Here is a 25525-nt window from a genome sequence, read left to right as displayed (position 1 = left end):
CGCCGTTTATTTTAAATGGAATGTTTAGATCGTGCCTATAATGCCTAGAAGAAGAAAAGAAAGAAAGTGGCTTGGGATGGTACGTAGTTTTGGTGGGGTGCCCCGACCGCGCCCTTGAGAAGGGGGTATTTTGGTCATCCTAATTAAACAGGCTTTCCGGAATGGCCCAATTACTCTATTTGGCTAAGGATCAGAGTTGGTTTTTCACATGGTTTACGTACAATCTTAACCATGTGTATATAAGTTTTTTAACACCCTTACTTTATAAGCCGATTTTCAATGATGAGTTCTACGTACTTAAGGTTCGTATCATTTGGTTTCATAACTAGTCATCATGTTGAGTATGGGATCGAACATAGTTCTTCGAGTACAAGATTGAATGTGTTGCGTCTTTGTGGTCAAATTATGGAGACGGTGACCTATAAGTTGGATTAAAATGTCCTGGTACGTACTATATGTATGAGCATAGTATTAAGCAGTTAAATACTTATACAGATGAATGGAGTCGCCAAAAGAGAAATGGCTACCATAAAGTCAGATGGTATGTCCCAAGCCACTTTCTTTTTATTTTTAATTTTTTTTTACATTATTGGCACAAACTGAGTCGTTATTCATTTAAGTCTCTCAAATAAAAGAATGCATTTTTTTTTCATGCGCTACAATATAGCTAGGCCTTTTTTTTTGGTTTACGAACCTGTCTCCTTTTTTTTAAAAAAAAAATAAAAAAAATAAAAAAAAATAAAAAAATCTATACTTTTACAGTGTCACCAATATTATTACAAGGCCTTCTTCCGATGTGGACCTTAAGCAACCACCTAATTCACCTGATGGAAAAGCCAGCTGTGGTTATAGGCCATGAGTTATTTATGTTATATCTCACGACCTAAATTATTGATGATTTATTTATTTATTTATTTTTCTTTCGTTTCTAAAAGCACATAAAAGGCCAAACTCTCGGTTTTTTTTAGTGAAGAACAAACTCTCGTTGCATCTAAAAGCGGGTTGATGTAAGAATAAAATAAGGAAAATACATTTAACTTCTTCAAAGTTAATTGGAGCCCTTTTTTGATTTGGCAATATTGTTTAAAAAGTAGCAATTGTTTCCCACATACTTTAATTAATTAACAAGTTGTCAAGTTTGTCTATGTCTTAACTTCATCATATGCGTCATTCATGACTTTTAATCTTTTAAACTCTCCAAAAGACCGGATTTACGACAACAAATAAAAAACCGAAAAAAAAAATAAAATTAATAATAATAATAATAATAATTAAAAATGGGGCCACCCCTATTTTTTTTTATTTTTTTTTAATTTTAAAATTATTAATTTTAAATCAATTTTTTTTTAAAAATAACAAACCCAAACACAAATTTCAAGTTCTCTCTTAATAACTATGCATAGTAAGTCATTATTTTGAGAGAGTGAGTGAAAATTCGTCTCTTCAATCGGCTGCATGCTTCCCAAGAGAGAAATGAGTAGTTTTGACGGATTCATATTCCTGGAATATTGTATGGGCCGGGGTGTAATATTTTTTTTTATTTGCTCATTTCATTGTCCAAATCTTGAAAACAGTGCCAAAATGTCAAAAAATAAAAAGAAGAAAAAGAAAAAAAGTGAGGTTAATATTTTTTTTTGGGTGGACTACCCATGATCGAGGGTGGTTTGGGATAGCCAAACCGCTTCCTTGGCCGGGTTTAGAGTACCGGCCGAAGAACCCCCTTCTTCGGCCACCCCACCAAAAACATTCAAATTTACTTTATTTATTTCTTCTAATTTTTAGCATTTTGACATGACCTGTAATATTCATTTACAATGAAAAATCTAGGAAAACAATAAATATGTGTACAGATCATGTACACATAACATATCATGTACATATATGTATATATGAACATGATCTGTAATGTTATTACAGGCTTACAGCCTATATTAGTCTCCATAGTTACTTAGGTTAGAGGCTTATGAGCTCCTCGTCTTACCCTTTCATGATTTCGTTGTCCCAATCACCTCATTGCAATATGATCCCAATTTAATACAATGCACAAAATTTCTTTGTTATTTTTTTTTTTTTATATTTATTTTGAAAACAAAAATTGACTAATATATATATATATAGTACAAACTTCTTAATCTGTCACAATATAGTACCAGCATACAAAGGACCCAATTAAGCTGGCATGAATTGGGATTGTTTCTTTGTGTGCAGTTAGCAATTGCATGGACATCTTTATTAATGGAATTATCATACACAGTTGGGACTTTCAATCTGGTTGTTGGGTGTTACAACTTTAATGCATAATAATAAAATCCATATAGTTTAGGCATAATCAAGATATATAATTTGTTATTGCTCTAAAACAGACTTCGTAAAATAGAACCCAAATCCCGTGCAATTAATGCATCACGTTAAAATCTATTCAGATTTCATCCTACTCGAATTGCCTGAACACCCATCTGAACTGGGTGGAATTTGCATGTCCTCTCACGTAAGATTACACCCGACCTCAATTAATCTTGGCTTTGATTGAGTCTCAAGTAAAATTGAATCGGGATTCTCTTAAATTATTTATTCAAATTTTCTTAAATTCTGACAGTTAATTGTGAGATATCACTTATAAAACTCACCTAACCAAATAAAAATTAAGCTATCCAACTACTTATTCGATCAGGTGAGTCATATAAGTTGTCTCTTTTAATTATTTATTTAATTTTTTTTCGAATTCAAATAAATAATTTGAAAGAATCTCGATTCACTCTCATATTGTCATGATATATATTTATTGTAGATGTGGTTTCTTTCACCTGCCAAAAAAAGTACTAGGTGCAATGTCTTTCTCCTATACCTTTGTTCTTCCTTTAGTTGAAAAGCTTATCTAGCTTATCGAACCCTACTAAAATAACATCAAACAGAACTTGTCTTTGGATATCCATATATTGCATGCCGTGAGTACTATCAAAAGATCTTGGTTCGATGAAACTGTTTGAGACGTGCTATAGATTTTTTTTTTTCTGATTTTTTATTTATTTTTTTATTATGTTGTATTGTTAATTCACTTTTAAATTAATTTTAATCAAAAATAAATAAAATTTAAAATTGATAATGTTAAAATTTAAGGGAGGAAATAATTAATTTTTGGGGTTTAAAAAAAAAATAAAGATTTTTTAGAGATTTTCAAACCCCCCACTCACGGACCACTTGGGTCTGCCTTTGAATGTGGGTCATGTCAGCCCAAAGAGCACACAAAGTTAGGTCAACAGTCAAAATCATATAATAATTTAAAGGAATAAGTCAACTCTTTTTTATAAGTTTAAGCTCTCAAAAAATGTGGTGAACCAGTGATTTAATATAATATCAGAATAAATATCATGGGTTTGAATTTAGACTCCACACTACCCCACTCCTCCTCCCATTCGATCACGTCAATTAAATATTCTATGTGTTGAACCTTATTTATTGAGTAAGAAGGTGTTTGGTCCTATACGTGAGAGAGAGATTATTATAATATTAATTTAAATGATTAAATCAAACATTTCTTATAAACTTGAACTTTTGAAATAAATTTTGATATAACATTGTTGATCTAAAACTAAGATTTATGGGGATCAAAAGAGCACACAAAGTTAGGTCAACTATCAAAATCATAAAATATTAATTTTAAGGGAAAATATACCGCTCTCAAAAAGGCCCAAACTATCATCAAATTGTCAATGTCATTACAAACTATTAATTGAGTCAATGTGTCTAACGGAACGGATATAACCGCTTTCCCATATATATATATATATTAAAATATATTTGGATTTGTAATGTTTTGGTTTTGGATTTGTATTTAGATTTTGTTAATTTTGTACCAAAAAGCACATGGTCCAAAAATTATTAAAGTCTTTTTTTGGAAAAATTAAAATCCAGTCCAAACCTGATCCAAAACCGGCCAAAAACCCAAATTGAAAAGCGGTTTTAAAACCATCGGTTATAAACACAATAACCGCTAACCGGCGGTTAGCGATTGCAGTCGGTAAAATACAAAAACCCCTGGTTATAACCGTTTGTACACCCCTAAATGTATCATCCAAATTACTATAAATTTTCAGTGCTCTTCATAATGACAAAAGTATCATTCATAAAATAAAAACTGAAAACTGAAAAATAATTTTTTTTTTTTTAAAAAAAAAAAGAAAAAAAAAAAAAGGAAAAGAAAAGAAAGAGCTTTCAGGGGTGGCTGCGCTCGAACACCCCTTGGCCCACATCGACAATGTCCCCTACAAGACTGCCAGTATACCTTAAAAAAAATTAAGGTTATTTTTATCGAATCTTTTTGTTGAATACTTTTTTATAAGTTTAAGATTTTAAAATAAGTTACGATTTAATATAGTATTAGAGTAGTGAACAAGAATTTGGACCTCTACTCCACATAAGGGCGGAGCTACCTTGAGACTTGGGGTGTTTTCCCGAAAAAATAAAAAATAAAAAATTTCACCCCTAAATTTTTAATTTTTTTAAATTCCCCCCCCACCCCCCCCTTCCAAAAAATATAAATGTTGGCTCCGCCCTTGACTCCACATTCCTCCAAATGTCAATTAAATATTCACATGTTGAACCTCACTTGTTAAGTGAAAGGGAGCTTTAGAATATTAATTTAAATAAGTTTAAGCTTTTAAAATAAGTGGTGATTTAACATGGTATCAGAACAGTCATGATTTTAAATTGATTTGTGAGATTTGTGATTTTTTTTTTTCCCGTCTCTCTGATAACACTCTTAATTATTTCATCAATTACGAATTGTCATATCAATTTATATGAATATTGTAATAAAAGCTATAATATCTCCTTAGCTTTCGGTCTCCCTCCGCCACTGGTCTGCCTCGCCTTGTCGCTGCATCGCTCCCCGCCTTGCCCCACCCTCTGTCACTGCGCCAGTCAAGGATCTACAACGAATTTCAGATTCGGCGTCTTCCAAGCCTAATCTATCACTTATGGTCCATCCTCTCCACTGACACGTCACCACAATGCTCTTCGTCATCTCCATTCTCAGGCCATGCTCTTCCCCCTACCTTGCGCCATTAGTGCGTTGTCGCGTGGATCTCATGCATCATCGTGTGGATTTTACGCATTGGTCTATGTTCTACCACCACCTTCTCGTCATCCCATTTGTCACCGCAATTGCTGTTTTTTGAGTTTTTTTTTTTTGGGGGGGGGGGGGGAGAGGGGGGTGCAATCGGCTACTATAGTTCTTACTTCAGTGAGGGCTTGTCGTGGTGGTTATACCGCCTTAATTGGTGGCCAGTCTTGGCTTTTGTTTTAAGAATCTATAGGGACATGTCAATTATTTGACATATTCTCTTTTAATTTATGTTTACTTGCTCTAAGTAGGTTATATCAGGCTTGGCCATCCCTTTTTCTGTGTTTAGTTTTTGTTTTTCGTCCCCTCCCTGTTTTGTATTGTAACTTAAAAGAAAAAAGAAAAAAGAAAAAAAAAAAAAATTCCTCTCTTTTTTTTTTTTTTTTGAGGGGAACGTGTAAACATTTCATTAAAAACACCCAAAGGGTAACGGAAGTACAGATTACAAGGAATCAGGAACTCAACATAATACATGAGTCACATAACAGTTACCCAAAACACAGAATATATCAACAGCTGCTACTAATAAGCCTAATCAATAGCAATGTGCCTCTGCGTTAAGATATGAACCTCTATGCACTATGGAGCCGGTCACAAAGTTGTGCTTACAAGCAAAAACTAGGCTAAATTAAACCCAAAGCAAAGCTGTTAAATACATTATGTAGAAGCAGAAAAACACCCAAAACAGGAGCTGCCGACGGAGGAAACACCCACCGGAGACGGCGCGTGCAGCACACCCGCCGCCTCGGGGCCAACCCAGCAACCGCCTAAAGCAAGAAAACCCCTGGAAAACCACCCTGCACGGCTATGACACGAAACGTGCCCATACACGCGGCCAAAATGAGAAGAGCACCCTGGCGAGTGGAAACCACGTGCCGATCACCGCTGAGCACCCCAGCCGTAGAAGGCAGCGTTTGGACCAGAGGAAGACGATGAGCATGGAAAGGGGGCGCGTGTCGCCTGGGGGGTTGTGGAACAGCGCAGATCTGGCTTCAAAGGATGAAAAAATTGAGACCCAACCAAAACTTCCGCCAACCACAGAAACGGCAGAATCTCCCCCTCCGACGCCTCACTGGGATGTTTTCCTGTCAACCAAAGAAACAAAAACTAAAAAAACTACACAAACCTCTGTAGTCCAAACGGACTAAGGAGGGCAAAACTCCACCACCAGAATAATTCAGAGGGAGACTCGAAAACTCCAAACAGCCCTAGTGGCTGGGAGACTCTAACCTCTCTAGCCCGAAGAGGGTAGAGAGAAGAAACAAAAAAACCAAAAAAACCGGGAGGAGGAGACTTGAAGCCTCCCTCCCCCGGCAAGCAGCAAGACCAAACGGTGGGAGGAAGTTTCTGGAGAGGGGAGATTATTGCTTGATTGAAGAAATCGCAAGGTGTTTCAAAGTCAATTTATAAGTTCTAACTTCATGTATAAACTAATTAAATATCTTTCATTACAAGCTAACCACAACTTATATATCCACATCAAGCCTCATAATTGAAATAAAGTAAAAGTATCACTAAACAACAAGATTATTAACAAAAAAATCTCATGAGATAAATCTCCTTACACTAATCATAGATTGCAAAGGTCAGTCTAACCCATCTTAAGACCATAATTGAGTAGGATCTTTTCTATTTTAAGTAAAATTGAGAGATTTATTTTATGGTTCAAATTATATTTCATAAATCTAATTGTATATATGTTGTCACGTCATCAAAAACTTTAAATTATGTAACTACGTAGTAAAAAAAAACGAAATTTGGACCATGAAATTGATCTCTTAACCCAATTATAATAGAGGCCCAATTTGTCCATTATCATGGATGGCCCCGCAGTTAAACCAATCTCGGCCCACTTGGTTTAGGGTCAACCTTAGGTTGGCCCATATCTCTGAAAAAAAAAAAAGAAAAAAAAAAAAAAGCAAAATGATTTGTAGTACGCTAAACGACACCGTTCAGCCTAAAAACTCAGCCTTATGTAGCCCTGGTGAACTTTCTTCTTGGTGCCAAAACTGTACCAAATTTACGAAACCCCTTCGCTCTCCACAACTGAGAGAGCTCTGTCTTCAACTGTAAGTTCTTGCCTTCTCTTTAGTAAAGGTAAATATCTTTTTTTGGCCCAAAATGGAATGATTTCATCTTCATTTCGCTTTGTATACGGAAATTTGTATGTTTTATACATGAATGCTAGTATTTTAGCTGCTGAAGTTATTTTCTTGATAAATTTTTTTTTTTAAAAAAAAAAAAAACAATTTTTTTCCTTCTGGGTTTTTTGTTGTTGTTCTCTTGGGTTCTAAAAATTTCATCTTTTGGAGTTCTTTGTTTAAGTCTTGCACCCATATTCCTTAAAATTTATAGCTATGAGAGGAAGAGAAGAAGGAAGAAGTATAATCTTTAAAGCTATCACTGATAAATTTCTCATGGTACTTGTTTGTTACTTCAATTATTTGAACTAATTTTTAAGTATACTACACTAAGAGCAAAAGTTTGTAATGGTATGAGACGGCTTAGGTATTTGCTGGTTGTTAACAATAATGCTTAATGGTCTATACATGTAATTCACACATAGTATGACAGGCTGGGAAACAGCATACGTTTTAGATTTGATTACTCAAACTTTTTTTTTTAAAAAAAAAAAAATTTGTGGGTTGATTACCCTTTAACATTCATTAGAATAAAATGCGGTGCATTTGGAGAGACCACAACGTTTGAAACTTCGAAGATTGTGAGAGGACAATGATAGAGTTAAAAGCTATTGTGTACAAAACTTTTTGTATTCGGATGACTGCCTACAAATGTTCTCTCTCTCTCTCTCTCTCTCTCTCTCTCTCTCTCTTCCTAATTGCTTAGAATTTCTTGATTTGTTTTTTTCTTCTGTTTCTTGATTGGGTGCTTCTCTTGTGTACTTCCCATGTACTTGAGTTGTGCCCCTCTGCTCTTTTTTACGAGATTGAATTACTTATAAAAAAAATAGCATCTACTAGAATAAAATGTAGCTTACATTTTTTTAGTTTTTTTTTTTTTTGGGTGATATAAATACATTTTCACTTTTCTGCGTGGTGTGAAGTTTGTTAACTTAAACTCTTCTTTTGTGGGCACAATGCTCAGGAGATTTTGGAAATGTTGTTCAGAACAATATGGAGGTTGAACAGTGGGAATGATGTGGGCCTCCCGAGGCTGCTGAGAAGATATATATCAGTTTCAGGCAGAGCTGTGATAGATATGGCTGCGAAAGATGGGGAACTGAGGGTCTTCATAGTTGCTGGAGAGGTTTCTGGGGATACTATTGGTTCTCGTCTCATGGCATCTTTAAAGAAGCTCTGTCCAGTTCCTATCCGTTTTTCTGGTGTTGGAGGGTAATTTATTACTTTCCCAGCTCTTTCATCAGATTTATAGATTTTAATTGGCATTTATGTTATTTGTAAAAGCTTTCCCATGAAAAAAAGGGAAAAAAAAATTATGTGGATGACATATATATGCATAATATAAGAAAGGGGTATTTACCTTTTTCCCCCATCAACTACTAGCCATTGTCAACATGCCCCCATGAACTGACACCTCTACTAAAAGAGTGTATCCAACTACCAACTTTACATACTTTGCCTCATTCCGTCAGGAAATCCCGTATCAGTTCATGGGAGCATGTTGACAATGACTTATAGTTGATGGGGGGAAAAAGTAATTACCCCTATAAGAAAATACTGATTTAACATATAAACTTCGAATGAATTTTGACAAATTATCTTCTTCAGCTTGTCAGCAGTATAGTTGTGAAATTAAATATAAACTTATAGGTAGGAACTCGTTGTGAATCTTCATCTCGTTCCTTACTTTATGAATTCCCTTCACGATATTATGCTGCTGTATCTGTTCAGGCCTATGATGTCCAAGCAAGGGTTAAAATCTCTATTTCCTATGGAGGATCTTGCAGTAATGGGGATATGGGAGTTGTTGCCGCATCTGAATAAAATCAGGGTGAGTACTGAGCCACAAAGTAGCTTACATAAACCTGTGTATATGTGGTCCTTTTACTTAAATATGTATCTTGTAGTGTGAGGGAAAGCCTTTGTGCATCAATGCATATTACCTAGCCTAGATTTTAATACTGATACTTGAAAATGTCAGTTGAAGCTGAAGGAAACAATAGAGGCTGCTATTCTGTTTCAACCCCATGTTGTTGTAACAGTGGACTCAAAGGGTTTCTCATTTCGTCTCCTAAAGCAGTTACGTGGTAATATGCACCAGCTTCTTGAAGTTATGATCATTATTTGCATGCTGCTTATATCACAAGTATGGTGTAGGAAAATTGGGGGCTCCTTTTTGCAGCTAATTACAGTCGCCAAGGATTGGATGGTCCAGTACACTTCCATTATGTAGCACCGTCATTCTGGGCATGGAAAGGGGGTGAAGCAAGACTCAAAGGCCTAGCTGAATTTGTGGATAAAGTATTCTGCATACTTCCAAACGAGGAAGAAGTTTGCAAATCAAATGGTGTGGCTGCGACCTTCGTGGGCCACCCCATTCTGGAAGATCTTTTGGAATTGAATTCGGTATGAATTCATATTCTGATTCTGGGGTGAATGTACTGGTGAGCTCTTTAATGAGTTCACTTATTGGAGTAGTCAGTTCTATTTGTTGCTTTTTAATTTCTTTGTTGAAAAGGGTACCAAAAAAGTTTAATATCATTCCTAGTGCTAATGCTATTCAAACCGACTTCATATGTATTTGGTTCAGTACTTATGCCATCAGAGTGACTTTGTCTTTAGGTAAAGGATACCTCGCCACACGAATGGAAGGTAGAACGAGATTTTGAAGATTTCCGTAGTAAAAATGCAATACCTACAGGTAAAGTTAATATGGTGAAGTTATATTAGCTGAGTGATTCTAGATTTCTATTGAATAGGTTGTATTCTGTTCTCTATCTCAGAGTAATTTACTACTTTATTACTAAAGAGTACACTAGTCTCTGGTATGTCTTAGAAGGGAGGTTGATGGAGATAAATAGATTGGGACTCTTATTTGTGTTTAGCACACTACGATTCCTTTTCCCATACCTTCTTGAGGATGCACCTTCGCTTTCTTTTGCATCATGTGTATCTGTGACAGATCTTTTTACTAAAATGCAAATTGTAAGACTCGTATCAGCTCCATATAGACATCATGTTTTAAAATCATAAATCTTGGGCGGGAAGTTCTTTATTCTTGAACTATTGTGGCTGATGTCATATTTGTTTTTTTTTTTTTTTGTGCACTCACTTGTGTGTATTATTTTTTGACATTGAAATCCATACCACCACATTGTATTAAGGCTTCATTTAAATCTATTCTTAACAGGAGCCACAGTCATTAGCTTGCTTCCTGGAAGCAGATTACAGGAGGTCAGGCAAATGCTTTCCATCTTTGCAAACACTATGGAATTGTTGAAAGTCTCGGTTCCTGAGTTGATGTCAGTCATCCATGTTGCTCCAAATCAGCATGTAGAGAAATACATCACTGGAATCGTTCATAAGTGGCCTGTGCCTGCTGTATTACTTCCAGGGGGATTACCACACCTGAAATATGATGCATTCAGTGTAAGTCCTCTTCTCCTCTCTGTCTAATAATCGTTTATAATATTCAGTGTAAAAATTGTATAGCTGAGGCAGAATAAGAGATTGTTGGATCCTGATTTGTTACTATCTTGTTGTAAAAATTGTATAGCTGAGGCAGAATATCAGATTGTTGGATCCTGATTTGTTACTATCTTGTGATTGCAAAAAAAAAAAAGACTAATAAAAGACAAATCAATCATTTATTTTATTAGAATAAAACTGAAAAAGGTTCGTCAAGATCTAGCCGAAGTATCTCCTAGAAAGTTTGATCTATTAAATCCTATTGATGCACGTTGTTTATGCCATTTTTGTTTCTTAATCTATGAATAGAATGTGAAATATTAATCATTTTTCCTTGAGAGCTGGTGTTTCGTGTGTCAGATATAGGTTCTTTATGTCTTAGACCTAGCAGGCTGGTAGTATTAAATTTGACATCTAGCTGGGTGTGGGTCTGGATACTAGAGTTACAGCGAAAAACCAAGAATTCGTTTGACAAAACTTTTTAGAGGGTTCTTTTTGCTTGTGATGTGACAAGGTGAAAATAGTTTTAAGTGTTTTGTGTTTTGAGTTGTTTTTTAATACTTTTGTCTATTTTTGCTAAAAGGCAAAAGGCTATTCTAAAAAGCATTGCCAAACGAGCTCAAAATATCTTCTTATATAACCTGGATTAGATAGACTTGATTGAGATAAGATTTCAACTCTTGGGGGAACTTATCGGCCAAAACCTATTAATCTTATTGATTTAAATTGAACTCCTTGCAGGCCAGTAGGGTTGCATTATGTACTTCTGGTACAGTTGCTTTGGAGTTGCAGCTTGCACGATTGCCATGTGTTGTTGCTTATCGAGCCCATTTCCTAACTCAATGGTTTGTTCGTTACAAAGCAAAGATATCATACATCTCACTCCCCAATATTCTCTTGGATTCAGCTATCATTCCTGAAGCTCTCTTTCAAGCATGCACACCTACAAAGCTGGCCTCAATGCTCATGTACGATTTCTTTTATTGCTGTTGTATGATTGGAATTATTGGACATATAGAAGTGCAAAGCTTTTCGAATCTTTTAGACCTTGTAAACTTTTAGATTTTAGATACCTTATAATGTGGTTTTCTCTCTTGTATACATTTCGTCTGCGAGGGTTGTGCCAGTTTTTCTTTTTTGAATCTGAATTACAGGGAACTCGACCATGTTATTGTCTATTCTCAGTAGATGAGACTTATTCTCTAGTTTGATATTTGCATAATTCCAAATCTTATAATTCACACCTTGGTATGTATAACTCCAACTTCATGATTCAATGCAGGGAATTGATGAACAATGAAGGCCTTCGAGAAGAACAGATCGTTGCTGCTGAAAAGGTCATCAGACTTCTATGTCCTCAAGAGAGAATTGCAAACAACCCGTCACAGCAGGATTCAAGATTGAGGTTTCCTGATTTCACACCAAGTATGGTAGCAGCATCCACCATATTATACTATGTGAAGCCCTGATGGCTGTTATCATCTATTTAGTGAAGAATGTTGCCCATAGGTTTAAAATATATATATTTTTTTTGATAAAATCTTGTTGGCTTTGAAGATCGAAGGGGGAGAGTTTCATTAGCATCTTGTTTGTTGTGGACAAAGAGACCTCAATGTTGTGTGTCTGTCTGTCTTAATATCAGTTCTGCAAATTTAGAATCCGTGAGTTTGTAAGGCAATATTGATTTATTAGGTAAATATCTAATAAATTCCTGAGACGAATCGCCATTTGAATTCGATCCCTCGCTATTTTTGAATATCAGTATTCGGTGCTTAACTTTTTTGTGAATTTAAAATAGGTCCTTCCGTGATTTTTCGTCTATTTTTCTAACTTCCATTAGGGTAAGTAATCGTAACGTTTGTCCACGTAGGCATCGATGACTCAGATTAAAAACGATGCCGTTTTAAATGTTGCCTTTAAAAAATATTATTTTATTATTATATTATATTTTTTTAAAAAAAAAAAAAAATCAAATTTTATTTTTTATTTTGAGTATCGGAGGTAAGATTTCATGGTTTCTATTCTCATTTCTTGTTTAGTCTTAATCTTTCATTTCTGGTATTGAATGCGTGGAGTGCTCGTCTACAGAATCCAGGCTAAGGTAGAGTTCCTGTTGTTTCTTATTATAAACTGGTGAACAGAATCTCAACGGCGTGGGCTCTTGCGCAGAGAACAAATCCACATCCAAATATTGTTTTCTTATTATATTTGCAGATTTAGGGTTTTTGGTTTTGTTGGGTCTTTGTTATTTGCTCCAAATATTGTTGTACACGCGAGAGTAAAATGTCGATTTCGCCGGTTCAGCGAGCTGCTGATGTCGTCGGGGATTGTGTTGAATGATAATGTCCATTGGGTTACCTTCCACAGTGGGTATGATTTCGGGGTATTCGGCTTAGGTGTTGTAGTTTAAAACAACAGCATCATGCTGTAAAAAAATGAATGGCCTAGATTTAATTTAGGCTTTGAAGCAAACGTTTGCTTAATGTCTCTTTTTTAAGTAGTTGAAGCCGTCTGAGCAAGAAAAACAAGTTTGTTGGAAAAATCATTCACCCCCCAGCCCCCCATTCCCGAATGTTGCAGAACATGCCACGTTGAGGAAGACTACTTGGAGGAGAGTTTGGCAGAAGGCCAAAACTCCCAGAAGGGAGGCCAAAGAGGTCCAATACTCCTTCATTTTCTTGCTTCTTTGTTTCTTTTGGTATTGAGAGAGATGGGTCTTGCTCAAGTTATAGAGAATGTGAAACTAGTGGGGTTTTGGAATTCTTCTGGGAAAATTTTTGGAAAGAGCAGAGAGAGAGAAGGTTGGGAATAAAGTATAGGGGGGGATTTGTTAGACCCATATGATTTTCTAGCTCAAAGTTATTGAATTGGGTCTTAATACTTCATAGCTGAAAGTTGTGGAATTTGGTCCATTTTGTTGAATTGGATCAGCCCCAGAAAAGTTTAAAGGTCAAAGTTTCTGAATTCGGTCTAGTTTGTGAAGCTTAAGCAGACTTATAAAGCAAAAAGTTTTTGGCTACCAATGCATGTTTCGGACAACGACTTAACGTTAAGCAAACGTTAATTGCTTTAAAGCCTAGATTAAATCTAGGCCATTCATTTTTTTACAGCACAGTGCTGTAGTTTTAAACTACAGCACCTAAGCCAGATTCGATTTCGAGTACTTGCTCAAGATCCTTACCTGCCAGAATCTTCTCGATTCGCAAGCCGGTTTCTTCGATCTGATCTAGATTTATTTCCCGAATTCGCAGGCCGGTTTCTTCGATCTTGTCAAGATTTATTTCCTTACGCTTTATGATATCAAGCATCTGTTGAGGTTCTGCAACAGCCTCCATGGTGGTTTGAACAAGCTTGCGGAGCTCTGGGAACCTCTTTTCCGAGAAAATCCCACCGGAATTGCAAAAATTTGAAGCTCAATTTGCAAAAATCTGAAAAATCCCAAGGGAGGTGGCGGCCACCCCAAACCCCTTCTTTTTTAAAAAATAAAAATTGAATTTTATAATTTTATAATATAATAATAAAATAATATTTTTTAAAGGCAACATTTAAAACGGCATCGTTTTTAATCTGAGTTGTTGATGCCTATGTGGACAAACGTTGACTCACCCTAACGAAAGTTAGAAAAATGGACGGAAAAATCACTGAAGTACCTATTTCAAATTCATGAAAAATTTAAACACCAAATATTAATTTTCAAAAAGCGAATGATTGAATTCAAATGACGTTCCGATTCAGGGATTTATTCGACATTTACCTTAATTTATTTGTACATGATTATTTATTTTCCCATTTGATGTCATAAATATAGAATTTTTTTGCCTTTTTGTTTTATTTCTTATATTTATTATTTCTCTATTCGAATCCTATTGATTAGGTTTGTCAAATTTTGACATAAGCTTAACATGAAATTAGTGGGTTAAGGTTTGAAGGGTATAACTCATTTAATTAAATGAGTCGGCTTTGGGTTGACCTATATAGTCAACTCATACCTCAACAAGATTCAAACTGACACGCGACATTTAAAACTGACAATTTTTTATATGAATCGCCAATCCAATACAAAATCAGCAAGTTAGAATTGACGGGTCTGACTTGTTTAATTAAATGAGTCGGGTTAGAATTGACTTAAATAATTTTATATTCATATTTTAATACGATCCAAACTCGATATGCAAATACGAATTACAACCCATAATGGTATCTTAGCTTGGCACTACATGTTTATGGATCGAGCTAACAGAAACATGCCCCACTTGTCAGTTTAACATGTTCTAGAAACCATATATGTTTCACGTAGTGGACAATTACCCTTCCAACTATTATGCCTTTAGACAAGCTCAACTCAAGCAAAACTTCTTTAAGGCCACAAACACATATCCTCAAAATAGTAAACAAAACTATCTTTAAACCCTAACTGCTTCAATCCCTTTACACTATCAAGTTCCCATTCCAATTCAACAAATTGATAGGGAAGTCTGGTGCTAGCACAATCACCCACCAATGGCTATATCCAGAGGAGTGGTTCTCTTTGGCTTTGGAACACTCTTAGTTTGCTTGTTCTTGATCAAATTTTCTGAGGCTGATGACTCTAAGCATCTCCCTATCCATGCAGCCAAACATGATGACAACAAATGTGAAGGTATCAACTCCGATAAGGGAGACCGGTGCCGGGAAGAAGAGAAGGATCCAAAGGAGGAGATTGATGATGATGTTGATGATTCTTACAAGGTTGTGAACAAGATGGCAGTCTCTTACCAAGAAGCTGGCTCGATGAACCCATTATATGATCCAGACACTGAGTTACTCAACAGTCGTGTGGTTGTATTGGGACACTGAGCCTAATAATTACTCTACCAAATTTCTTCCAATGGGTTTTTATTTTTTATTTTTTATTTTTTATTATTATTATTATTATTATTTTGTCTCATTTTGAGTTCTTTAAACCTGTCTTTGATTGTGAATCGATTTTTATTATCAGACATAGTTTGCTACAATTGTGATATTTTGGTACGTTATGTATAATGTGTGATTTTAGAAATATTGATTTTAAATCAAATATTTGTTTCGATACCATATTAAATCATCATTGGTCATAAAATATTAAATTAATTATTTAATTGATATTCTAATACTCTCCCTCACGTATGAGACCAGACAATATGTGGAATATTTACTTGTTCTTGGCACTACATGTTTATGGGTCGGGCTAACATAAACATGTCCCACTTGTCAGTTTAACATGTTCTAGAAATCATGTTTGACATCGTGGCCAATTACCCTTCCAACTATTGTGCCTTAAGACAAGCTCAACTCAAGCAAAACTTCTTTAAGGCCACAAACACAAATCCTCAAAATAGTAAACGACATTATCTTTAAACCCCCAACTCCTTCAATCCCCTAACACTATCAAGCTCCCTTCCAATTCAACACGTTGATTGGGAAGTTTGGTGCTAGCACAATCACCCACTAATGGCTATATCTAGAGGAGTGGTTCTCTTTGGCTTTGGGACACTCTTAGTTTGCTTGTTCTTGATCAAAGTTTCTGAGGCTAATGACTCTGAGTATCCCCCTATCCATGCAATCAGACATGATCGGTGATAGCAAATGTGAAGTTATCCACTCCAATAAGGGCAACTAGTGCCGGGAAGAAGAGAAGGAGGAGGTGGATGATGATGTTGATGATTCTTACAAGATTGTGAATAGGATGACAATCTCTTACCAAGAAGCTGGCTCGATGAACCCCTTTATGATCCAGACATTGAGTTACTCAACAATCGTGAGGTTGTATTGGGACACTGAGTCTGATAATTACTCTACCAAATTTCTTCCAATAGTTTTTTTTTTTTTTTCATTCATTTTGAATTCTTTAAACCTGTCTTTGATTGTGAATTGGGTTTTATTATCAGATATAGTTTGCTACAATGGTGATATTTAGGTATGTTTTGTATAATGTGTGATTTTGAGAACTACTGATTTTAAAATCGAACATTTGTTCCGATACCATGTTAAATCACTACTTATCTTAAAAGATTAAGTTAATCATTTAATTAATATTCTAACAATCCCCTCACGTGTAAGACCGAACAATACGCAAAATATTTAATAAAAATGAGCGAGTTAGTTTTCGAACTCACAACTTCTACTCTTATTACATATTAAATTATCAGTTATCCTAACAACTTAAGTTGATAAAAAATAATAAATTTAATCATTTAATTTATATTCTAACACGATTTAAGAAGTTCTTGCTTCTTCCATTATGGTGTCGGTAAAGTAGTGGATGTATGTCAATATGTGAACTGTGATGGTGTTTGCGACTTAACTTGTTAACTTTGTTATTTTTTACGTAGCATTTGGTCGAATGAATCACAATGTGTCAACTATACATATCTAAGGACGCTTTTATAAACCATAATTTTAAATAGCTAATTAATTAGGATGTGATATATTAGTCAATACCTTAAACCACACTTAGATGCTTATATGTGCTGGTTCACTTTGCATAATATCTAGATGAAATTTAGGTAAAAAGTTCAGAGTGTACAAAGAGTAAGACAAACATTTGGATGAGAAATATAAGGTATTAGAATATTAATTTAAATGATTATATTTATTGTTTTTTATGAGCTTAAACTTTTGGAACAAGTAGTAGCATAATATGGTTTCAAGATACAAATCCTGACTTCACAATTTACACCCAATATTTCATACTTGAAGATGTATAAACATAAATAAATTGTTAACTTATCCAAAAAAAAAAAAAAAAAAAACTGAGTTCATAAAAAAGAGTGAGCTTAATCACGAAATCCAAATGATCTGCACAATGGCAGGTCCAATCACATGAGTATGAGCTTGCCTAACAATTGTCTAAGTAGGTGAGCCATGCATCTTGAGTTGTCTGAATAGGTTAAACCCATTGGGGCCCTCTCTCATTAATTGCTCGGATTGGCTGCAATTCAATCAACAAATATATTCGGGCAGAAAATCGCAACCAATTTCATCCAATGATAATGATGATGATGACAACAACAATAATAATACTAATACATGAAAGATAGGATATCTGATTATTAACCAAACATATATTATTTAATGAGAATCAACCTATACTTTCCCTACAACTATCGTCATTTATTTATTTTACATTAGTAGGCATTAAACATGGTGGTAAAATGGCATTGTATGCCTTCTTCAAAGTTTGGTTATTCAGTTTGCATGAGCATCATTTAGAGCAACATCAATTTTTGTCTTTTTGGAGGGCAAAACGAGATCATTACAACCCCCTTTGGTAGATTGGTAGGGCACATTAAACCAATTGAAAGATTGGGGGACATTGAAAATAGGTGTTGAGGGGGCTAATTGGAGTTTTTCCAAAGTTTTTGATAGTTTTTCACTTCTTTTTTCCTTTCATTTTTTCATATTAAAACCCAAAGTATGGGTCCTAGGAAACTTCACATTTTCCACTATCTTTCACACTTTTTATCATGAATAAAATATTACATAGAGTATGGAAAAAACAAATTTTTAGATATCTTTAGCTTTCAGTTAAATAGTTCTATTCACATTAAGCACATAAGGTTGCTGAACAATTGTAACCCTGCTAAACCATAGTTAATGAAAACATGAGAGATTGATGTTACACCTTCAAAGAGGTGCTAAATAACAACAATCCAATCAAAGTGAAATTATTGAAAGCCTGTGATGCAGGTAATTTGTCATGATTAAGAAATCTGCAAATCAAGCTCACAAAACATTATTATCAATAATCTATATATTGGGAAATCGACTAGTATAAGGTCGTGTATCCTTGGTCAAATTGCATTGGGCAATTGATCAGTATATGACCATGTACCTCAGAATACACTACATTGGAAAACTAATCAGTATATGGTGATATACCCTATGAAAAATTATATTGGACAATTGGCCAGCACGCGGTCCTATACTCCAGATTAAATTACATTGGACAATTGACCAACACTCGGTCATGTACCACAGATTAGATTATGTTGGGCAATTGGCCAGTAAATGGTCATGTGCCCCATATTAAATTACATAGGATAATTGGACAATATATGATAATAGACCGCATATCATTTTACATCAGGCAATTGGCTAGTAATCGGTCATGTACCCAGCCCAAAAGGGATTACAAAGGGAAATGAGCCAATACATGGTCATATGCCCAATATTAAATTTTATTGGGCAATTGGTTAACACATGACCATGTACCCTTGACCAACGGAACAAAACAAACAGTCATAATAGGGCCATGAGTCTTGCAGTAAGCTATTAAGCAGACAATTCCCCACTGTAAGACAAAGAAGACACAGTCTCTCAAGACATCAATAAGTTCATGACCCAACCAGTGCGTTTGAAATTAGTTATGTAATCACGAACTACCATGCGAAGGCAACAATTATGTCTATAAGTGAGGGGGTAAGGCACCATACTTAAGCCCAATACGAAGGAATTAGAAGTACTCCTTCCCGTTGAATATGAAGAATCCCAACAATAGAGGCTAATTTAGCTAGCTCTTGATGACAATTAGGGAGGCCCACTTTAGCCCAGCATAAATTCCAGTCCAATGCATAAGGACCTGACATATGAAAAGACAGGAAATGACTCATTAAATGTGAATTGAGGCGTGGAAGCTAAACGCTACAAGAGCCTTATTAGATCATTTAATGCAAAGACATGATCACCCTCCAACACAATAAATGATGGTCGGAATCCACTACTACCGATGACGCAACAATCATGAACCAAGCGTCCAAGCCTATGGGTTTTCTAATGGGAAAGAAGGGACATTGTAGTTTGGTAGGCAAAAATGTGATCAAAGTTACTGCTAAAAAGCCCATAGGGAACACGAGATGTGTAGCTTGGCCTAGTGATGGATTTCACAAAGGGACAACAACTGAGATGGACGTGGCAGAGTATCCATCTAATCCCCATGATAAAATATGAGTAATCCCTCCTCACGAGTATTATCAACAATTAATGCCTAGATTGGGTTTAGATCTCTGCTGACGACGATGTACATTTTAGGGAGAGAACTTAACCCACAAGTATTACTATTTTTGAGTAACTCATCCTTTCTTCACCTATCCATCACACAGGCTGTTGCCCAAAAATAATAGGTGATGTCACTAAGCCCTTTACCACCTTCACTTGGCAGGATTATTGGGCTTGACTCTCTCTTCTATTAAAAAATCCGGGCCCAAATCCAAAAAGAGCCTCAATAATGGGTTAAGGCTAATTTGGCAATACATACTCATACACACAACCATATATATATATATATATATATATATAAAGAAAAACTAATCCTTGTGGTGGCTCAAGAAGTTGAAAAGCCTCCCTTTGGTTTTGTAATCTTTAAAATAATTAAATATTATTAACAATAAGAAGATCACTTTGCAACACCTACATTCAATAGTTTAGTGACAACGACTATTGATCAATGGGATTTTTCATTCGCCTTAATGCAATCCTTGCGATTAGCAAAAAAGCTCTTTGGGTGTGCCGATAGGGGATAGCTCCGATTCTTAAATCGGTAAGAGCTATGAAAAAACAATGATAAATGCTAATGAATTCTTTAGAAGAGGAAGGTATGTCCATATCGAAGAATGTTGCTTGCTTTTATAACAAATGCCCTTATAATTGTCCGACATGTCATCTTTGTATTGATGATGCCTCTCAATAGAATATACCACACCTCCCTCGCCTGCCTTCACGCCCCATATTCCATGTTGGAAATACATGAGGTAGTTGCTAAGGTGCTAATCAAAGAGCCGTAATTACGATGGGCATTGGATATCTCGGTCCTCCATAAGAAATCCCTGAAGTTTAACATTTTATCAAATCATTTTCTAAGGTTTAAAATTGATCAAATCTTTAATGTATTCTTTGTTATCAAATCGCTTCCTTTGTATACCCGTTGTTAAGGTTTTTAACAGAAATTGTGACACGTAAGTGTAAAACCATATCAGGCCCAATAAAATAGTTTCATGTGTACATAAGTCTCATGTAAACTTGACACATGGCAAAATATTTTTTTTAAAAAAAAAAAAAACTAAAAGTGGGGTAGGGGGGGGGGGGGGGGGGGGGATTGAAGTGGTTGGGACCACCCACCTCATTCCCACCGACACGGTGATGGTGGTGGGGTCCCCTTCGCCAATGGGCGTGCGTGGACATAGCCATTTCTTCTACAGAAGGAGAGGGTGGAACGAGTGTGGGTAGGGATCACAAACTCATGTCCTCTACTAGCAGGCAGCGGGGCAATTTTCTCTGTTGGAGGGCCGGACAACCCCCCCCCCCACCAATCGATAGAGGGCATAGGGTGGTAGGGGTTGTGGATGGGTACCACCCTGTTGCCTTCCTAGTCTCTTCTTGTCTTCTCCCTTTTTTTTTTTTCTTTTTTTCTCTCCATATGTCAAGCCACGCGAGGTGACATTTTTATACACAAAGCTTTTTTATTAGGTCTGACATGGTCTTACACGTACCTATATGTCACAAATTATGTTAAAAGCCTAAATTGTGGGTCTATGAAGGGATCAATGATTAAATAACGGAGCTTGTATACATTAAAAAGTGATTTGATCAATTTCAAACCTTAGAAAGTTAATTATTTGATAAATGATTAAACCTCGGCTCCTACTTAAATCTTTACAATTAATAATTTTTTCCCTTATAATTACTTGTACAAGAATGATCGACTATATATGAGCCTTATACAAAAGGGAACTAAAATTCTTGAATCTGTACGTCCTTGACCCTGAGGCCGGGTCATCTACCACCTCCCTTAAAACATGCACTAAATTAAAGAGGCTAAAGATAGTAAAACAATTACCAATAAAATCGTTCAACCCCTGAATATTGTAGGGTGTCTTAAAATTTGGGTACGTAGACCTGAAGCCCACATCCACAAACTGATCCATTTAACTCTCACCACATAATCGAAGCATGCATGCATGTGTTCATGCTGGCCTTGCCTTATAAATTGAAACATCTCCCTCAGCAATATTCTCATACGTACTGTCTTATTCTTTCTTGGCCATTTTGTCTATAGTATTGCTTTTCTTCAAGTACGATCGATCGATATGGCAATGTCGAAAGGAATGGTTCTTTGCCTTTGCGTGATCATGCTTTGTGGGCTTTTTGTTAAAGATACAAATGCAACCGTAATCAGCAACGGGGCCATGGTAAAGAACCGTGCTGCTCCATGCAGCCGTTTGCATCCTCAAAATTGTGTAACGCCACCTGCTAATGAATACCAAAGAGGTTGCGAAAAAGAGGAACACTGCCGTGGCGGCAAGCGACCAAAGCCGCGACCAAAGCCGCGACCAGATCCCAAGACTTGATTTAATACAGAAACCAATTATGAAGAAAGATTGCTGATATGGTTTGATAAGGCAGACAGCAATTAATGGCCAACCCACCAAAATTTTATGCTTTTTAGGCTGTGTTCTATTAATTAAGCTTATGGCCCGTTTGAAACCACTTTCCCCTCCCCTTCCCTTCCCTTCCCTTCACTTCTCCCAAAAAACATCAACTTTAAAACATTCTTAATTTTTTTCACTTTTTATATCACATCAACACTTTCTTATTACTTTTTAAATAAAAAACTCATTACAATACAAATTTTTTTCACTTTTCCATATAAATTATATCAACTTTATATCACATCAATTTTAATTTTTAATCATTCAAAAAAAAACCCAAAGGGAGGGGAAGGCAAGGGGTTTTCAAACGTATGGAGTTTGCAGTATAAATAACTTGAATGCATGCACCGTACGTACGACGTACGCGCGTGCATGTTATATGTACGTCTTCTTGTATCTTCAAGTTAATTTATAATAAAAAATATTATTTTATTTTATTTTATTTTTCCCTTCTTTGAAAACCAACCTCCTCTCTCTCTCTCTCTCTCTCTCTTTTATATATAGTCGTAATTAGTTCTTGAATCTGTGCATAATTATGTGGGTGATAATGAATTAATGATATTGTCGAACCTTAAAATAATTAAATATTATTAACAATAAGAAGATCACTTTGCAACACCTACATTCAATAGTTTAGTGACAACGACTATTGATCAATGGGATTTTTCATTCGCCTTAATGCAATCCTTGCGATTAGCAAAAAAGCTCTTTGGGTGTGCCGATAGGGGATAGCTCCGATTCCTAAATCGGTAAGAGCTATGAAAAAACAATGATAAATGCTAATGAATTCTTTAGAAGAGGGTATGTCCATATCGAAGAACGTTGCTTGCTTTTATAACAAATGCCCTTATAATTGTCCGACATGTCATTTTTGTATTGATGATGCCTCTCAACAGAATATACCACACCTCCCTCGCCTGCCTTCACGCCCCATATTCCATGTTGGAAATACATGAGGTAGTTGCTAAGGTGCTAATCAAAGAGCCGTAATTACGATGGACATTGGATATCTCGGTCCTCCATAAGAAATCCCTGAAGTTTAACATTTTATCAAATCATTTTCTAAGGTTTAAAATTGATCAAATCACTCTTTAATGTATTCTTTGTTATCAAATCGCTTCCTTTGTATGCCCGTTGTTAAGGTTTTTAACAGAAATTGTGACACGTAAGTGTAAAACCATATCAGGCCCAATAAAATAGTTTCATGTGTACATAAGTCTCATGTAAACTTGACACATGGAAAAATATTTTTTTTTTTTAAAAAAAAAAAACTAAAAGTGGGGGAGGGGGGGGGGGGATTGAAGTGGTTGGGACCACCCACCTCATTCCCACCGACAAGGTGATGGTGGTGGGTCCCCTTCGCCAATGGGCGTGAGTGGACCTAGCCATTTCTACTACGAAGGAGAGGGTGGAACGAGTGTGGGTAGGGATCACAAACTCATGTCCTCTACTAGCGGGCAGCAGGGCAATTTTCTCCGTTGGAGGGTCGGACAACACACCCCCCCCCCCCCCCCCAATCGATAGAGGGCATAGGGTGGTAGTTGTTGTGGATGGTACCACCCTGTTGCCTTCCTATTCTCTTCTTGTCTTCTCCCTTTTTTTTTTCTTTTTCTCTCTCCATATGTCAAGCCACTCGAGGTGACATTTTTATACACAAAGCTTTTTTATTAGGTCTGACATGGTCTTACACGTACCTATATGTCACAATTTATGTTAAAAACCTAAATTGTGGGTCTATGAAGGGATCAATGATTAAATAACGGAGCTTGTATACATTAAAAAGTGATTTGATCAATTTCAAACCTTAGAAAGTTAATTATTTGATAAATGCATGATTAAACCTCGGCCCCTACTTAAATCTTTACAATTAATATTTTTTTCCCTTATAATTACTTGTACAAGAATGATCGACTATATATGAGCCTTATACAAGAGGGAACTAAAATTCTTGAATCTGTACGTCCTTGACCCTGAGGGTCATCTACCACCTCCCTTAAAACATGCACTAATTATATATAAAGAGGCTAAAGATAGTAAAACAAGTACCAATAAAATCGTTCAACCCCTGAATATTGTAGAGTGTCTTAAAATTCAGGTACGTACGTAGACCTGAAGCCCACATCCACAAACTTATCCATTTAACTCTCACCACATAATCGAAGCATGCATGCATGTGTTCATGCCGGCCTTGCCTTATAAATTGAAACATCTCCCTCAGCAATATTCTCATACGTACTATCTTATATATATATATATTTTCTTTCTTGGCCATTTTGTCTATAGTATTGCTTTTCTTCAAGTACGATCGATCGATATGGCAATGTCGAAAGGAATGGTTCTTTGCCTTTGCGTGATCATGCTTTGTGGGCTTTTTGTTAAAGATACAAATGCAACCGTAATCAGCAACGGGGCCATGCTAAAGAACCGTGTTATTCCATGCAGCCGTTTGCATCCTCAAAATTGTGTAACGCCACCTGCTAATGAATACCAAAGAGGTTGCGAAAAAGAGGAACACTGCCGTGGCGGCAAGCGACCAAAGCCGCGACCAGATCCCAAGACTTGATTTAATACAAAAACCAATTATGAAGAAAGATTGCTGAAAGGGTTTGATAAGGCAGACAGCAATTAATGGCCAACCCACCAAAATTTCATGCTTTTTTTGCTGTGTTCTGTTAATTAAGATTATGTATATGTATGGAGTTTGCAGTATAAATAACTTGAATGCATGCACCGTACGTACGACGTACGTGCATGTTATTATATGTACGTATTCTTGTATCTTCAACCTAATTTATAATAAAAAATATTATTTTATTTTATTTTAATTTTTCCCTTCTTTGAAAACCAACCTCCTCTCTCTCTCTCTCTCTCTCTCTCTCTCTCTCTCTCTTTTATATATAGACGTAATTAGTTCTTGAATCTGTGCATAATTATGTGGGTGATAATGAATTAATGATATTGGTTCTGCAGGAATTCAAGAATTTCTTAACAATATTTAGTTAATTCATTTGATAAAATTAATTTTTGAGGATTTCAATTCCTATGAACGTACACCCCAATTGCATATGCAAGGGCAGAACGGGGTTGCCCCCCACCCCCCCCAAAAATTTTAAAATTGCCTCTAAATTATGAGGTTTTTTTTTTTTTTTTTTTTTTTTTTTTTTTTGTCCTTAATTAATTAGCCCCTACACTTAAATGCCTAGTTTCACAGCGCCCCTCTATATATGTATTAGATTATATATAGATACAATTTTATTGAAAGTATTATTTACATTCAAAGCCTAATTAAATTTGAAAAGAAAATTCTCAAAGATTCTAAATATGTGAGTTTAAACTCTCAAAAATTTATA

General features: G+C 35.7%; 1 protein-coding gene across 2 annotated transcripts; it reads left to right on the top strand.

The window, feature by feature from the left end:
* The first annotated feature begins 7117 nt into the window (after positions 1 to 7117).
* Positions 7118 to 12467, top strand: LOC133860866 (probable lipid-A-disaccharide synthase, mitochondrial). Of its 2 annotated transcripts, none has more exons than XM_062296500.1 (9): positions 7118 to 7191; positions 8228 to 8475; positions 8995 to 9094; positions 9245 to 9350; positions 9446 to 9669; positions 9886 to 9964; positions 10454 to 10692; positions 11473 to 11699; positions 12014 to 12467. In XM_062296500.1, exons 2-9 carry the CDS (start codon positions 8240 to 8242, stop codon positions 12198 to 12200), a joined length of 1398 nt encoding a protein of 465 aa, XP_062152484.1. In that variant the 5' UTR covers positions 7118 to 7191; positions 8228 to 8239; the 3' UTR covers positions 12201 to 12467. The 2 variants fall into 2 exon arrangements, with proteins under 2 accessions (XP_062152484.1, XP_062152483.1); XM_062296499.1 differs by having other exon boundaries at positions 7122 to 7219.
* The last annotated feature ends 13058 nt before the right edge of the window (positions 12468 to 25525 follow it).

Source organism: Alnus glutinosa, chromosome 2, assembly GCF_958979055.1.
Source record: "Alnus glutinosa chromosome 2, dhAlnGlut1.1, whole genome shotgun sequence".
Classification (NCBI taxonomy): domain Eukaryota; kingdom Viridiplantae; phylum Streptophyta; class Magnoliopsida; order Fagales; family Betulaceae; genus Alnus; species Alnus glutinosa.
This window is presented reverse-complemented; position numbering and strand designations above follow the sequence as displayed.